This window comes from Heptranchias perlo, chromosome 10 (assembly GCF_035084215.1).
Source record: "Heptranchias perlo isolate sHepPer1 chromosome 10, sHepPer1.hap1, whole genome shotgun sequence".
NCBI lineage: Eukaryota > Metazoa > Chordata > Chondrichthyes > Hexanchiformes > Hexanchidae > Heptranchias > Heptranchias perlo.
The window spans coordinates 13,301,041-13,318,793 of NC_090334.1; the positions used below are offsets into that span (position 1 = coordinate 13,301,041).

Below are 17,753 nucleotides of genomic sequence, written 5' to 3' on the forward strand. Positions count from 1 at the left end.
CTCCATTGTGATGCAAAACTCTTCAGGAAAAGGTACCTTTACAGGAAGGTATATGATAACAAAATACATGCATTCTCTCTTGTGATAAGCAAGCAATATTATAGAAGCTTGGGATTATAATATTTATGGTTCACCTTTAAGTTTATGTATGTGGGTATTACTTTAAAATTCAAATGCCACTTTCACACTGGCTGTAGTTAGAGTGCCGTGTTGCACCAGTTTTTGGAAACTTTCTCAATTAGGCTGTATAGATTTATGGCAAGTGCAGCTGAAGTATTCTGTGCCAAAACAGCTGTTCGTAGCTAAGAAGCTGCAGTAACAGAAGCTTAAAGAAGTTCAAATGGATTTTACACTCATTGATTTTGCTGGCTATGCAGTGAGCAGGTTCTGTTTGTAGTGTTTGTTGGTTTGGAAGGAAAGTAGTGGCAGCAAACCTACACGCTTAAAACCAAGTCAACTTGATGTGCATTTGATGAATGCCAACAAGACAATATTTTGGCATAAAAAAGAACAAAAAATTGTATCTGTTTCAAAATGCTATTCAGCACGTTTCCCCTAAGGGTTCCCGCACTGTTAGAGCTGAGTATTCTACCTCTCCTGCACTAATTCATGCCATCACTGAGTTGATCAACTGTGTGGATAGTCCCATTTGTTCCACCGGTGATGATCTGACAAGGAGTTGAATATGGTGCACAGGCCTTGTGCCTCAAATGACACAGACAGACCCAATGAACACACCTTCCAGGGCGATGCCTCACGTGAGTGCAGATGCCAGTTAAAATGTTATCGGGGCCCATGCTGCAAGATGTCCTTGTGGATCTCCAGCTTCCTGATCCAGCTGAGAGGTGCGCACACGTTAAACTGTGTGATGTGCCAAGCTAGGGCTTCCAATGGCAGCGGGAATGGAGCTGAAAGCAAGAGGCATGATAGAAAGGGGCATACTTGCATTGAATGTAGTGTTGGGGAAGCTCTGTTCTATCTGTAACTCTTCCTCTGTAATATCATGCATTCGATCTCACTTAACGAGCACAGAATGTTGTTCCCTCACGTGACATGCAAAATAAAAATCTGAGCCAGGTGTATTATCCACTTGGGCTGTCTTTAATACTCAATTGCGAGCAGCCAGTGAGGAAGGGGCAGGTCCTTATATTGACACAACCCTCAGTACAAGTTGTTCCGTCTAATAATGTGTGACTTTTGTTTTCTTGTGGTTGCTTTCAATAAAGGAAAAAGAGCTTTCATTTTGATTTTAACATAAGGTACCAGAGTCTGCTTGGGTTTTCTGTTTTTATATATAATGCTTTCTTGACTTATATTTAATGCCAGTCTTTTTTCTTCTTCTTGGCTTAACACAGTTGCCTGGTTTGATGATTGGATTAATATTGGATTACTTAAAATTGGAGATTTGGTCCATTTGCTGGAGCACGTTAACCTTTGGGATGAGGGTATGGTTTTAATATGTCCTGTAAATATATGTGCATACTTATGAGAAACCGTGCTCTACTGATGTAGTATCTGAGAAAGAAGTCACACTATTGCAGAAGTCATACCTTTACCTGGTCTTGCTTATATAAATAGTTATCCCACCTAATTTCCCCCCTCCCACATTAGTGACCTCTATGGATGAAGCTCAATGTGGTTAACATTACCATTGTCTTGGTGTTGCTGCATTGTGCATCTATGTCATCACCACCAAACATGACAGAATAGAATGATAACACAGCACTGGGCAACCTTCTGCTCAGAATATAGATGACGCTGGCAAAGCTGGCATTTATTGCCCATCCCTAGTTGCCCCTTAGACGGTGGTGGTGAGCCTTTTCCTTGAACTGTTGCAGTCCTTGTGATGATCGTGCTCCCAAAATGGTGTTAGGTAGTGAATGAGGATTTTGACTCAGATGACGATGGAACGGCAATATATGTCCAAGTCAGGATGGTGTGTGACTTAGAGGGGAACTTGGAGGTGACAGTGTTCCCATGACACAGCTGCTCTTGTCTTTCTCAGTAGTAGAGGTCACGGAGCGGGGATTTGCTGTGGATGTAAGCTTGGCAACTAACTGCAGCTTCTCCTGGAGATAGTACACACAAGAAATCATTGAAACTGTTTTCTGTGCTCCTGCTCAGCGATGAGAATTTGTGTATTCTCTTGAGATTATTCCTTCCCATTCAAAATAAAACTATTTTAAATGAACTATTTTGGGCTAGTACCAGTAGTGTGTTTGCCAGTCAGGTGACCTTCTCTCGTTGCTAATTTTGAGCTTACTGCGTGACAACAGCTAGGGATGATATTCTAATAAATGCTTTTCCTCCTCTCCTCTGCCCTTAAGAAAACACCTATGCTCTGAGCTTTCCCTGATGCCACAGACAAGACGGTGAATTCCTGGCACTGTAAGGTAGTCCAAATAGTCCCACTCCCCTGCTTTTTCCCCATAGCCCTGCAAATTTTTCCCCATCAAGTATTTATCCAATTCCCTTTTGAAAGTTACCATTGAATCTGCTTCCACCACCCTTTCAGGCAGTGCATTCCAGATCATAACAGCTCTCTGTTTTAAAAAAAAACTCCTCATTTCTCGTCTGATTCTTTTGCCAATTACCTTATATCTGTGTCCTCTGGTTACTGACCCTCCTGCCAATGGAAACACCTATCTCCTCTATCAAAAACCTTCCATAATTTTGAACACCTGTATTAAATCTCTCCTTAACCTTCTCTGCTCAAAGGAGAACAATCCCAGCAGGATGTTGGAAACACACTGCAGTTCACTATCTCAACACCCTTTGTATATTTTCATGGGGCAAGGTTTGAGCATCACTACATTGCTGCCACCCATTGTTACTATTTACTGAGGACTAGAGACACCGAGTGGCAAACAATACTATTTTTTTTCTGCTGTGCACTGATACCAACTGAAGAAAACATCCTTTCATAAAAGCTGTTTAATACAATAAAGGGGAAAGGAAGTACAGTGACTGCAACTCTCCCAGACTGATATGAAAACCTGGGCCTGCCAGAGGGAAAGATAGCATCCCTGCTGATAGGGGAACAAATTGGGGAGGGATGCTATCACCTTCCCCTTCCTCTCCACTCCGTCCCCTTCCCCTTTCTCTCTCCTCTTCTCCTCCCCCCCCCCCCCCCCCCCCCAACCACTGCATCCCAATCCCTCGCCATCATTTTTCCCCGCTCTTCCTCCCTCCCTCCCTTCCCCCCTCCCCCCCAACCCCACTCCTCCCTTCTTCTCCTCCTCCCCCCTCCTCCCATCTCCTCCTCTGCCTGGGTCCAATTACCCCCTGCCCTCTAACCCTTTTTGATCTGAATACTGGACTTGGTCTCGACTCTTTATGTGCACCATGAAAATTGAATAGAGCAGTATATTAAATCTGAAGTCTGCATGCAGAGGAGGGGAATCAGGCCGAGATTGTCATTTTAATGGCATGGGGAACTGGCATGTCAGGGGACACATTTTGTTGTCGAGAGTAAGGTAGAGAGGAATGTCCAGACGCGCAGTTTAATCTCAATGCATTTTAGTTTCTGAAGGGGTGGGGGGTGCTGCGGGAACTGGCCTGCATTCCATTCTTGTATATTAAAAAAATATGTTTTAGAAATTACACCCCATCATACACACACACACACACACACACACACACACACACACAACACAATCTGATGGGGTGTTATTTTCTCAAACTTACACAACTTTAGGTTACCGAGATACGTTTGGGGTTTCAGTGCTAGGAGGAAGTTCCTTGCATTATAGGACATTGCACTGCACAGACTGTATGCAGCTGAAGTGCTGCTTTTAAAATTTGTTACATTTTCAGGCCATTTGTGCAAGAATTGCTTACCTGTTAAACAAGTGAAATGAAAAGACTGGCTTAAATAGTAATGTTTGCCTTTTATTCCGCTGGCTTCTCTTCCCCCCTGTTGATTCGCTAACCAGTTAAGAGCCTCTTGGCCTGCCTTCTGATCCTGGAGTGAACCTGATGCTTGCGATTTGAGTGTGTGGTAAATCGGGCTTTTGGAGCGTGCTGACATCCCCTCCTGGTCACTGCAGTACAGAGGCATGAAAATGCGTGAGGGACTTTTACTGAACCACCTGTAGCAGGAGTTATACCAAACTGTGCGTTAGTGTGTCTGAGGATCACAGTCACTCCACGTTGCAGCAATACAATGCCATTGATTACTATACTTGCTCCACCAATATATTTCCTAATATTTCCTGCCCTTCTCTAAGTCACTTTGCTTCACACGCTATACTGAATTCCAAAGAGCTGGCAATTTCCTGCCAGAATATGTCAATGCTACTCTATACCCGGCAGCAAGGAGATGTGTGATAGTGGTCCAGGGTGACCCCCCACTTGGGGCAGTCCCTCCAACCCAGATGGTATTGCTAAGTATGAGCTCTCCCAACAGAGGGAATTGAACCAGCATTCTGTGCCTCAGTGCTTTGGTGTTTCAACAGACTGGACCACCAGGACTGCCTAGAAATGCGCATTTATTAGCTCATGATGTTTCCCAGCACCACTGGGCATAAAGTAAAGAAGGGTTTGTCCGTTAAGGTTTGGGTGTAACAGATAGCATTTTCACTCAGGCCTGCCTTTTGTTTCGCCATAGCCAACAGTAATTGCCCAACTAGTTGCATGCTTTAAGTAGCCTGACAGTTTACTTCAGAAACTCCATTCTTCAGCAGGGACCTGGACATGATGCCATCTAATCTTTAGAAACGAACACCAAACTGATAGTTAGAAGCTTCCACTGATTGCTCTGAAAATGGACTACGACCTCTTGTCACCAGTGTTAAGAAGCCATGCTCCAAGAGGATCCATTTGCTCTGTTCCCAGAATGTGTCAAATCACTGTTGTATCCCACAAATAGATTGACCAGACACTCCCAGCACTGACCCAAGGGTCCCTGTCTCCTGTAACACTCCCAGTACTCACCCAAGGGTTCCCGTGTCCTGTCACACTCCCTGTACTCACCCAAGGGTTCCCGTGTCCTGTCGCACTCCCTGTACTCACCCAAGGGTTCCCGTGTCCTGTCGCACTCCCTGTACTCACCCAAGGGTTCCCGTGTCCTGTCGCACTCCCTGTACTCACCCAAGGGTTCCCGTGTCCTGTCGCACTCCCTGTACTCACCCAAGGGTTCCCGTGTCCTGTCGCACTCCCTGTACTCACCCAAGGGTTCCCGTGTCCTGTCGCACTCCCTGTACTCACCCAAGGGTTCCCGTGTCCTGTCGCACTCCCAGTACTCACCCAAGGGTTCCCGTGTCCTGTCGCCCTCCCAGTACTCACCCAAGGGTTCCCGTGTCCTGTCGCCCTCCCAGTACTCACCCAAGGGTTCCCGTGTCCTGTCGCCCTCCCAGTACTCACCCATGGGTTCCCGTGTCCTGTCTCCCTCCCAGTACTCACCCAAGGGTTCCCGTGTCCTGTCGCCCTCCCAGTACTCACCCAAGGGTTCCCGTGTCCTGTCTCCCTCCCAGTACTCACCCAAGGGTTCCCGTGTCCTGTCTCCCTCCCAGTACTCACCCAAGGGTTCCCGTGTCCTGTCTCCCTCCCAGTACTCACCCAAAGGTTCCCGTGTCCTGTCGCCCTCCCAGTACTCACCCAAGGGTTCCCGTGTCCTGTCGCCCTCCCAGTACTCACCCAAGGGTTCCCGTGTCCTGTCGCCCTCCCAGTACTCACCCAAGGGTTCCCGTGTCCTGTCGCACTGGAGTACCATGTACAGCTTTGGTCTCCTTACCTAAGGAAGAATATACTTGCCACAGAGGAGGTGCAACGAAGGTTCACTAGATTGATTCCTGGGATGAGGGGGTTGTCTTATGAGGAGAGATTGAGTAGAAAGAATGGGCTTATATTCGGAGTTTAGACGAATGAGGGGAGATCTCATTGAAACGTATAAAATTCTTAGAGGTCTTGACAGGGTAGATGCTGAGAGGCATTTTCCCCTAGTTGAAGAGTGTAGAACTAGGAGTCATAGTCTCAAGATAAGGGTTCGGACATTTAGGACCGAGATGAGGAAAAACTTCTTCACTCAGAGGGTTGTGAATTTTTGGAATTCTCTACTCCAGAGGGCTGTGGATGCTCAGTCATTGAGTATGTTCACGACTGAGATCGATAGATTTTTGGACATTAAGGGAATGAAGGGATATGGGATTTAGGGCGGGAAAGTGGAGTTGAGGTAGAAGATCAGCCATGTTCTTATTGAATGGCGGAGCAGGCTTGAGAGGCCGTATGGTCTACTCCTGTTCCTAAATCTTAGGTTCTCAACGCTCCCAGTACTGACCCAAATGTTCCTATCTCCTGTAACACTCCCATCACCACCATATAATGGACTTGTTAGCAAAATTGAAGCCCATGGGATTAAAGGGGCAGTTGCTGTGTGGATACGAAATTGGCTAAGGGACAGAAAACAGAGTAGTGATGAACGGTTGTTTTTCAGAATGGAGGGAAGTATGCAGTGGTGTCCCCCAGGGTTTGGTGTTAGGACCACTGCATTTTTTGCTATATATTAATGATCTGGACTTGGGTGCACAGGGCACAATTTCAAAGGTTGCAGATGACACGAAACTCGGAAATGTGGTAAACAATGAGGAGGATAGTAACAGACTGGTGAAGTGGGCAGACACATGGCAGATGAAATTTAACAGAGAAGTGTGATGTGATTCATTTTGGTAGGAAGAATGAGTAGAGGTAATATAAACTAAATGGTACAAAATTAAAGGGTGTGCAGGAACAGAGACCTGGGGGTATATGTACACAAGTCTTTGAAGGTGGCAGGACAAATTGAGAAGGCTGTTAAAAAGGTATATGGAATCCTTGGCTTTATAAATAGAGGCATAGAGTACAAAGGCAGGGGGATTATGCTAAACCTTTATAAAATACTGGTTAGGCCCCAGCTTTAGGCAGGATGTCAAGGTCTTCGAGAGGGTGCAGAGGAGATTTACCAGAATGGTGCCAGGGATGAAAGACTTAAGTTACGTGGAGAGACTGGAGAACCTGGGGTTGTTCCCTTAGAGTAGAGAAGGTAAAGGGAAGACTTGATAGAGGTGTTCAAAATTATGAAGGGTTTTGATAGAGTAAATAAGGAGAAACTGTTTCCAGTGGCAGCAGGGTCAGTAACCAGAGGAGACAGATTTAATGAGATCGGCAAAAAAAGAGAGGGAACATGAGGAAAAACATTTTTTTACGCAGCGAGCTGTTATGATCTGGAATGCACTGCCTGAGGGGTTGGTGGGAGCAGATTCAGTAATAATTTTCAAAAGGGAATTGGATAAATACTTGAAGTGGAAAGATTTGCAGGGGAGTGGGACTAATTGGATAGCTATTTCAAAGAGGCAATATAAACTAAATGGTACAAAATTAAACGGGGTGCAGTAACAGAGAGACCTGGGGGTGTACGTACATAAGACTTTGAAAGTGGCAGGACAAGTTGAGACGTCCGATAAAAATGCATACGGAATCCTTAGCTTTATAAATAGAGGCATAGAGTACAAAAGCAAGGGATGATGGGCCAAATGGCCTCCTTCTGTGCTGTATCATTCTATGATTACTCACCCAAGGATTCCTATGTCCTGTAACATTCTTAATACTCATGCAAGAGTTCCAGTGTCCTTTACTAATCACAGAATTGACCTCTACATTTACTGTCTCTATTAATATTCACATACTCCCCCTTTCCTTTAATATTTACACTCTGACCCATAGGGCTACCATCACCTTTAACACAGAAGTATAGTATGTGGGGAATTGCAGGATCGATTCCTCATCCTTCATTCACTGGACCACCATGTGGGTCTTGACAGCTTGTCGCACTGTTTGATTCCTAATAGTTTTTTTTAAAGAGGTCAGTGCATTTAGGAATATTGACTTGGAAATGAAGGCATCATTTGAGTGTTGGCAGCTGCTTATAAAACAGCCTAACTTAAACCATAAAACCACAAAAAAGGTCTTCACGTTAAAATAGTTTGGAAGGTAACGTTGGCTGGAGTGCTCTGTGCCTGATGCCACACTACTGTACACTTCTCTCCTGCTAGTACAATATGCTGTACATAAAACTTTGCCGCTGATTTGAAGAATGATGTTCCTGCATATTAATGAGAATTCAATCAGAGTACTTGATAAAGCTGACTTGTTACTGCATGTGAATATTTGCACCGCTTGGCTTTCCTTCTCACGTGAGCTCATGGAATAGATTTAATTTCAGTTTTTTTTCTTAATCTGTAGCCCGGACGAAGACTCCTGCCAGAAGTTTATTCCCTTTATCGGAGTAAGTAGGTTCACTTTTGTATTTTAATGTTTCTCATTTGTGTGTCTCTGTGGCCTTCAGTACAGTCAACCTTTCCGCCCGTCTCCATGGCACCGTCCATTCTTGGTTCCATTCCTATCTTCCTGTTCAACCATCACCCCTGTGCTCACTGACCGACATTGGCTCCTGGCCTCAACACCTCAAATTTGATATTCTCATCCTTGTGTTCAAACCCTCCATGGCCTTGCCTCTCTCTATCTCTGTAACCTCCTCTAGCCGTACAATCCTCCGAGATCTCTGCATTCTTCCAATTTTGGCCTCTTGTGCACCTCCTACTCCCTTCACCCCACCACTGGCGGCTGCACCTTCAGCTGTCCAGGCCCCAAGCTCTGCAATTCCCTCCGTATACCTCTCTGCCTCTCCACTTCTCTCTCCTCCTTTAAGATGCTCCTTAAAACCTACCTCTTTGACCAAGCTTCTGGTCACCTGTCCTAATATCTCTTTATGTGGCTCGGTGTCAATTTTTGTCGGATTATGCTCTTGTGAAGCATCTTGGGATGTTTTACTACGTTAAAGGGTGCTATATAAATGCAAGTTGTTGTTGTCTTGTCCTCGTACAAGAAACACAAAAAGTTAGTATGCAGGTACAGCAAGCAATCAGGAAGGCAAATGGCATGTTGGCCTTTATTGCAAGGGGTTGGAGTACAAGAGTAAGGAAGTCTTACTACAATTGTACAGGGCATTGGTGAGACCTCACCTGGAGTACTGCGTACAGTTTTGGTTTCCTTAACTAAGGAAGGATATACTTGCCTTAGAGGCGGTGAAACAAAGGTTCACTAGATTAATTCCTGGGATGAGAGGGTTGTCCTATGAAGAGGTTGAGTAGAATGGGCTTATACTCTCTGGAGTTTAGAAGAATAAGAAGTGATCCCATTGAAACATATAAGATTCTGAGGGGGCTTGACAGGACAGATGCTGAGAGATTGTTGCCCCTGGCTGGAGAATCTAGAACTAGGGGGCATAGTTGTAGGATAAGGGGTCGGCCATTTAAGACTGAGATGAGGAGGAATTTCTTCACGCAGAGGGTTGTGAATCTTTGAAATTCTCTACCCCAGAGGGCTGTGGATGCTGAGTCATCGAATATATTCAAGGCTGAGATCGATAGATTTTTGGACTCTAGGGGAATCAAGGGGTATGGGAATCGGGTGGGAAAGTGGAATTAAGGTTGAAGATCAGCCATGATCTGATTGAACGGAGGAGCAGGCTCGAGGGGCCATATGACTTACTCCTCCTATTTCTTATATTCTTGTACATGGCAAGCACATCTCCTGCAATGGGTCCTCCTGCCCCATATGGTCAGTTCCAGCATGCCCCAAGGCTTCATCCGTGGCCCCCTCTTAATCCCTCATTTACACGCTACCTTTCAGTGACATTATCTGTATCCTTGGGTCAGCTGCTATATACATGTGCCATTGACTCTCAGCTATAGCTCTAACCTAGACTCCAGGATGCCATCTGTCCTGGTATTCAGAAAGCACACTGAGCTGTGGATAAGTCATAGCTTGCTTCGTTTAAACATTGGCATCAACATACCTGTTCAGTTTGGTTCTCGTCAGAAACCACACACCCTCACTTATGAATCCATATTTCTTCCCAGCTGCTTTCTCAAGCTGAACCTCATGATGTGCACCCCTGCGATGAACTTCAAGCCTTGCATCCAGATTATTACCAAGATTGCTTATTTCCACCGATGAAATATCACCTGCCTCCATCTCAACCTTATCCCCACTGCGGCGGGCAACTACATTCATGCCTTTGGCACCTCAGTACCCTCCTAACTGGCCTCACACACTCTACCCTACACAAGCTCCAACTTATCCAGAGCTCCATCACTGTTATCCTACCTTCTAAGTCCCACTCACCCATCACCACGATCCTCGCTGACCACCACTAGCTCCCTGTTCCCCAGTGCATTGAATTCAAAATCCTTATCCTTTTTTGCAGATCTGTCCATGGCCTTGCTCCATACTATGTCTCCAGTTAACTCAAGCCCTATGTCCCATCTCGCATACTCCACTCTTCTGATCTCTTCCCCCACCCACCCCCCAACCCCCGGCAATGCACCATCACTGCTATAGCTGTTAGTCGTCAGATATTCCTAAATCCCTCTGCTTGGTTACATCTCTCCCCTTCGTAAACCTCCTCAAAACCTACTTCAACCACACCTTGGTCATCTCTCCTAACCATCGTATGCCAATTCCTGTTAGGTGCTTTTTACCAACTGCCCCTTTATGAAGAGCCTTGCTATGTATTAGTAGCTAAAGGTTCTGTATCATTATAAGTTATTTGTATGCGAATTCAAGGGGAGAATATGCCTTTTGAACTGAGGAGAGGATTGAAGATTGTGTGTGTCTGTTGGTGGGGAGTTTAGGGGATATGTGTGTATTAGGATTGTAGTTGGAGGGTGTTTGTCTTGGTGCAGGTGAGCTGAAGAGGTGTATGCATGTGTTCTGAGATGTGTATTGAATGGGGTGTGAATGTTGGGAAGGTAGTTAAAGACTTGTGTGCATGTATTGGAGGAGAGTTGAAGGCGTGTGCAGAAGTGTTGGGAGAGAGGAGTTGAAGAAATGCCTGCGTATATTTGTGGAGGGGAGCCGAAGGTGGCATTCATGTGTTTCAGCATGAAGGCAAAGGATTTGAGGAATTGCTGTCAGCTGAAGGGAAGGTTGAGGGTATGTACATGTGTTGGAGGGAGTGGGTTGATGGGAATGTATCTGAGTTGGGACAAGGTATATGCGTTGAGCATTTGAGCAATTGCCTTTTGTGTCATTCTGTGGTTCATTTTTAATTCAATAACATAATCCTATACATAATCAGCAGGAACATAAAAGGATAGAGATTCTATAATACCTATGGTTTGAGAAACTGTACTCTCCATTCTGCAAGGATTTAGGAATATGTGACGACTAACAGCTATAGCACTGATGGTGCATTGCAGGGGGGGCAAAGATCAGAAGAGTGGGGTGTGTGAGATGGGACATAGGGCTTGAGTTAACTGGAGCCATAATGTGGAGCAAGGCCATGGACAAATCTGCAAAAAAGAATAAGGACTTTGAATTCAATGCACCGGGGAACAGGGAGCTAGTGGTGGTCAGCGAGGATAGTGGTGATGGGTGAGTGGGACTTAGAAGGAGGTAGGATGACAGTGACACCAGTAGTGGAGAATAGGCTCCTTCAGTCCACATATAGTACACACAGGCTAAGATCTTTAGTATGAATTTTTTATTTTATTCGTCCATGGGATGTGGGCATCGCTGGCAAGGCCAGCATTTATTGCCCATCCCTAATTGCCCTTGAGAAGATGGTGAGCCGCCGCCTTGAACCGCTGCAGCCTGTGTGGTGAAGGTTCTCCCACGGTGCTGTTAGGTAGGGAGTTCCAGGATTTTGACCCAGCGACGATGAAGGAACGGCGATATATTTCAAAGTCGGGATGGTGCGTGACTTGGAGGGGAACGTGCAGGTCGTGGTGCTCCCATGTGCCTGCTGCCCTTGTCCTTCTAGGTGGTAGAGGTCGCGGGTTTGGGAGGTGCTGTCGAAGAAGCCTTGGCGAGTTGCTGCAGTGCATCCTGTGGATGGTACACACTCCAGCCACGGTGCACCGGTGGCGAAGGGAGTGAATGTTTAGGGTGGTGAATTGGGTGCCAATCAAGTGGGCTGCTTTGTCCTGGATGGTGTCGAGCTTCTTGAGAGGTGTTGGAGCTGCACTCATCCAGGCAAGTGGAGAGTATTCCATCACACTCCTGACCTGTGCCTTGTAGATGGTGGAAAGGCTTTGGGGAGTCAGGAGGTGAGTCACTCGCCGCAGAATGCCCAGCCTCTGACCTTCTCTTGTAGCCACAGTATTTATGTGGCTGGTTCAGTTAAGTTTCTGGTCAATGGTGACCCTCAGGATGTTGATGGTGGGGGATTCGGCGATGGTAATACCGTTGAATGTCAAGGGGAGATGGTTAGATTCTCTCTTGTTGGAAATGGTCATTGCCTGGCACTTGTCTGGCGTGAATGTTACTTACCACTTATCAGCCCAAGCCTGGATGTTGTCCAGGTCTTGCTGCATGCGGGCACGGACTGCTTCATTATCTGAGGGGTTGCAAATGGAACTGAAGACTGTGCAGTCATCATCGAACATCCCCATTTCTGACCTTATGATGGAGGGAAGGTCATTGATGAAGCAGCTAAAGATGGTTGGGCCTAGAACACTGCCCTGAGGAGCTCCTGGGGCTGAGATGATTGGCCTCCAACAACCACTACCATCTTCCTTTGTGCTAGGTATGACTCCAGCCATGACTTATCCTAAGGGAATGTGCTTACAAAACATATGAGTAAACCTTCTGATGCTAACAGCAGCGCATTGTAATCAGGGGCTACTGATCTTGGCTGTTTTATGTGCTTTTAAGACATTGTACTGAATCTATAACATCTATGCTTGCAGGTTGTGAAAGTTGGGATTGTGGAACAGTCTTCAGCGACATCAGGTAGGTAATTTTCTGCAAGTTCAAATTAATTCCCAGTCAGCGATCAGAAGTATTTATGGGGTAATGTAGAGGGAGTTTACTCTCGATCGAACTTATACTGTACCTGATGGCGTAGTTAGAGAGAGGTTTTTTTTAAATGTTATAAATTTTTAGTTAGCGCTACAATACCTGATCTTTCCTAATTAAAGTTACATTATCTGCAGGTGATTCGGATGATGCTGCCACTTCAGGCTCCAGTATCCTGTCTTCCACTCCTCCGACACTGTCTCCAGCCATGAAGGAAGCTTCCCCTACCCCACCCTCCTCGCCCTCTGTTGGAGGTGGGCTGTACTCGAGGTAAGCATTAGAAGCAGCCCCTGGCCGACTTGTACTGATTGTGGCCAGGCAGTTCGTTCCTTGCACTAATGAACATGCTGTAAGAGAGATTTACCCCCGGTGATTGTGGCCATTCATTTCCATAGAAAGAAAGGCTTGCATTCATATGGTGCCTTTCACGACCTCAGGACATCCCAAAGCACTTTACAGCCAATTAAGTACTTTTGAAGTGTAGTGACTGTTGTATGTAGGAAACGTGGCAGCCAATTTGCACACAAGAAGGTCCCACAAACAGCAATGTAAACATAAGAAGACATAAGAAATAGGAGCAGGAGTAGGCCATGCGGCCATCATTGAATATATTCAACGACTGAGCATCCACAGCCATCTGGGGTAAAGAATTCCAAATATTCCCAGCCCTCTGCGAGAAGAAATCCCTCCTCATCTCAGTATTGAATGGCCGCCCCCTTATCCTGCGATTATGCCCCCTAGTTCTAGACTCTCCAGCCAGGAGAAACAATCTCTCAGCATCTACCTTGTCAAGCTCCCTAATAATCTTATACATTTCAATGAGATCACTTCTCATTCTTCTAAACTCCAGAGCAAGGCCCATTCTACTCAACCTCTCTTCATAGGACAACCCTCTCATCTCAGGAATTAATCTAATGAACCTTCATTGCACCACCTCCAAGGCAAACATATCCTTCCTTCGATAAGGAGACCAAAACTGCACACAGTACTCCAGGTGAGGTCTCACTAAAGCCCTGTACAACTGAAGTTAGACTTCCTTACTCTTGGACTCCAACCCCCTTGCAATAAAGGCCAACATGCCATTTGCTTTCCTAATTGCCTGCTGTACCTGCATACTAACTGGTCATAATGACCAGATAATGTTTTTTTTTAGCGATGTTAGTTGAGGGATAAATATGGGCCAGGACGTCGGAGAGAACTCCCCGCTCTTCAAAATAGCGCCATGGGATTTTTTACGTACACTTGAGAGGGCTGACGGAACTTCGGTTTAACGTCTCATCTGAAAGACAGCACCTCCGACAGTGAAGCACTCCCTCAGTACTGCACTGGGGTGTCAGCCTGGATTATGTGCTCAAGTCTAGGGAGTGGGACTTGAACCCACAACCTTCTGACTTGGAGGCAAGAGTGCTACCAACTGAGCCAAAGCTGAGCCATCGAACATAGGAATAGGAGGAGGCCATTCAGCCCTTCGCGCCTGTTCCGTCATTCTGTTAGATCATGGCTGATCTGTATCTTAACTCCATCTACCCAACTTGGTTCGGTAACTCTTAATACCCTTGCCTAACAAAAATCTATCAATCTCAGTTTTGAAATTTTCAATTGACCCCCAGCTTCAACAGCTTTTTGGGGGTGAGTGTTCCAGATTTCCACTACCCTTTGTGTGGAGAAGTGTTTCCTGACATCACCACTGAACGGCTGAGCTCTAATTTTAAGGTTATGCCCCCTCATTCTGGACTCCCCCACCAGAGGAAATAGTTTCTCTCTATCTACCCTATCAACTCCTTTAATCAACTTAAACACCTCGATTAGATCACCCCTTAATCTTCTATATTCGAGGGAATACAAGCCTAATCTATATGCAACCTGGCCTCATAATTTAACCCTTTCAGCCCCAGTATCATTCTGGTGAATCTGCGCAGCACCCCCTCCAAGACCACTACATCCTTCCTGAGGTGCGGTGCCAAGAACTGAATGCAGTTCTCCAGATAGGGTCTAACCAAAGCTCAGTACAGCTGTAACATAACTTTCAGTCCTCTTAAGATAAAGACCAATATTCCATTAACCTCTTAAATTATTCTTTGTACCTGTCATGGGGTCTCACTAAGATTTAAATACACAGTGAACAGCATTGTGTTTTCTGTCTTTTATTGAGAAAGCTAGACAGTGCTTCCCTAAGTAATGAGCATTTATTTGCATTAAGATCTGGGTGGGTTTAATTTCCTCTGGTGGTGCATTGGTTAGGTTAACATGGTTCATGTGAAACTCCTGTGCACTGTTTTAACTTGGCTGTTAATCGATTTATTAAAGGATTGTTAGCCTCTTATTAAACAGTTGACTAATGCTTTGTACTAGCACAAAGTAATTTAAACGCCTCTATTAACCAGTGGGCTACCATGAGAAATTAAATCTTGTGTGTAATAACTATTTTTAACATTGTTTATAATCTCTTTCTCCCTCTTCCCCATTTTGTAATTATTTCCCCTTTCTTTTCCTGTTCTGTGCCACACACCATGGAGGAACCTGTGACCTGCTCTTTGGTCTATAACAATATGGCTGCTAGCGGGGATGTAGCAGTAGTTGTTCTTTCATTTCTTTTTCTTTCTTTCCCTGTGGTAAAGTTCCTGGCCTCCACTGACTGCTTTCTGTGGCAGAAACCAAGAGCTAATCCTGTGGGGAATCAGTAGGGTGAATCCATCTCTCATGAATTTACTGCATGTTCACACATGTTAGCACATGGAGCCTGCTTAATAGTTCCTTCGACTCTGACGTTCTGAGTTGGAGACAGTCTAGTCCAATCATGTTAAATGATGGGGCTTTTGTGAACACTTATAGGAAGTATATCAGCAGGCATGGAAATCTCATGATGCTGGCCTCTTGTCAGTTCACAGAGCCTCGGCCACAGCGGAGAGCTGATGGGACTGCAGGTTGACTACTGGATCGCGCAGCAGCTAGCTGACAAGAAGAAGGATCCAGAGAAGAAGGACTCCACGGCCAAGAACACGCTGAAGTGCACCTTCCGCTCCCTCCAGGTCAGCAGGCTGCCCAGCAGCGGGGAGATTACAACCCTGCCGACAATGTCCATGACGGTGGTGACGAAGGAGAAGAACAAAAAGGGTAAGAGACTGCACAGAGCAGGACTTGAATTCAACCAGCTGATCTCCCGTGGCATTACTCCTGGATAGTGTGGAACCCACGTGACCTTCGGTTGCTAAGATGTGTTTAACCTGGCCTGTCCCTTTTAAGGCCACAGTCCAGGTACACCCTGTGGGATAATGGTCTAAAATCGGCACACCCCAAGGTCAATTAGAGACTAATTGGTGATAGAAATTTCTTTTAGACAAGCAGCTGCTTGTAAATCCCCAGCTCCTGTGCTTGGAGAGAGGCAAGATCAGAAAAACCAGCAGACAGTGACTGGTTTCTTTCTTTTTTTCCCCTTGTTTTTTAAGATTGTTCAGCCAGTGTGATACTTTGAAGTCTGATGGATGAGTGCCACAAACCAGACTTTTTAATATTTTGTTGTTTTTTATATATACAATCTTTCTTATAGTGATGTTTTTGCCTAAGAAGACAAAAGACAAAGAAATGGAATCAAAGAGCCAAGTGATTGAAGGCATCAGCCGGTTGATCTGCACTGCGAAACAGCAACAGACCATGCTGCGAGGTATGACTGGGATCAGTTGGGTTCATGAACACCAAAGCCCCTCATAGTGTCTCCTTAGAGGAAGGGTAAGGGCTTCAGTGGGTAAATGCACAGTTGGCTGTGATACTACAGAAGGAAAGCATTCATACAGCACCATTCACGACCAAAGGACGTCTCAAAGTGCTTTACGGCCATTGAGGTCACTGTTGTAGGAAATGTGATAGCCAATTTGCACACAGCAAGATCCCACAAACAGCAATTTGATAATGACCAGATTTTGAGGGATAAATATTGGCCAGGACACCGGGGAGAACTCCCCTGCTGTTCTTCGAAATAGTGCCATGGGATCTTTTACATACATCTGAGGGGACAGACGGGGCCTCGGTTTAACGTCTCATCTCAAACTCGACACTTCAAACAGTGCAGCACTCTCAGTAGTGGAGTGTCAGCCGAGATTTTGTGCTCAAGTCTCCAAGACCTTCTGACTCAGGTGCGAGAATGTTACCCACTGAGCCACGGCTGACACCTAGGTTCAACCATTGATCGTTTAGTTAGCTCAGAGGTTTCCAAACTTTTTTTTGTTGAGACCCTCACCCCAGTCTTTCGGAGATTTATGTCCCATGCGCGCCCCCCTCTTGCTAAGAGACTGTATTATTGCATAATGAATGTTAGTGGCGATATAGCTGGTAACCCTGAACATTTCAGCCGTTTTGTCACTAAAGCTATTTTAATTCTGCTCCCTTAGACTTTTGGGTTTTAATATGAAATCCACAGTTGCCGGGAAATTCCTTGTATCTGCTCCTGTTTCACCAGAGTCACCTTGGCAGGTGCGGTGGAATCCCCGGTGAAGCAGCAGCAAATCTGACGATTTTCCCGGACACTATGCCCAGTGCCGCCCTCCACAACCCCCCCCCCCCGGATAAACCTCAACTTGTGCCTCAAGTCTGAGTTGGCTGATGGTCTTCATTGAGGTAGCAGGACTTCCACAGTTAGCTACGCCCTCCCTGACCAAGGGAGAGAATAAAACCGGGGCTTCTTCATACGATCGCTATCCCGCTCATAAGTGCCTACATGTGGATGGTGAATTAGGAATAGAACGGAGCCTTTGTAATGCTCCCAGGCTTGAATAACCTGGTGTCAGAGAGAGTTCATGCCCCGCGAGAGTTCCAAATTCATCTGTGCCCCAGGAGGGAATGCCAAGGAAAACCATGGTATGTACGTCACAAGTCATCTAGGAGAACCCAGGATTGCCTGTGCCAACCCCCGATGCCCGGTG

At 45.8% G+C, this 17,753-nt stretch overlaps 1 protein-coding gene across 4 annotated transcripts in view; it reads left to right on the forward strand.

Moving 5' to 3' along the window:
• Positions 1 to 17,753, forward strand: part of pacs2 (phosphofurin acidic cluster sorting protein 2) — a 255,496-nt gene that overhangs the window by 231,381 nt on the left and 6,362 nt on the right. For all 4 annotated transcript variants that reach the window (XM_067991238.1, XM_067991241.1, XM_067991239.1 and 1 more), the window contains 5 exons: positions 8,218 to 8,260; positions 12,729 to 12,771; positions 12,975 to 13,107; positions 15,719 to 15,951; positions 16,385 to 16,498. In XM_067991238.1, coding sequence (XP_067847339.1) covers positions 8,218 to 8,260; positions 12,729 to 12,771; positions 12,975 to 13,107; positions 15,719 to 15,951; positions 16,385 to 16,498 — 566 coding nt within the window. The remainder of the gene's footprint in view (positions 1 to 8,217; positions 8,261 to 12,728; positions 12,772 to 12,974; positions 13,108 to 15,718; positions 15,952 to 16,384; positions 16,499 to 17,753) is intronic.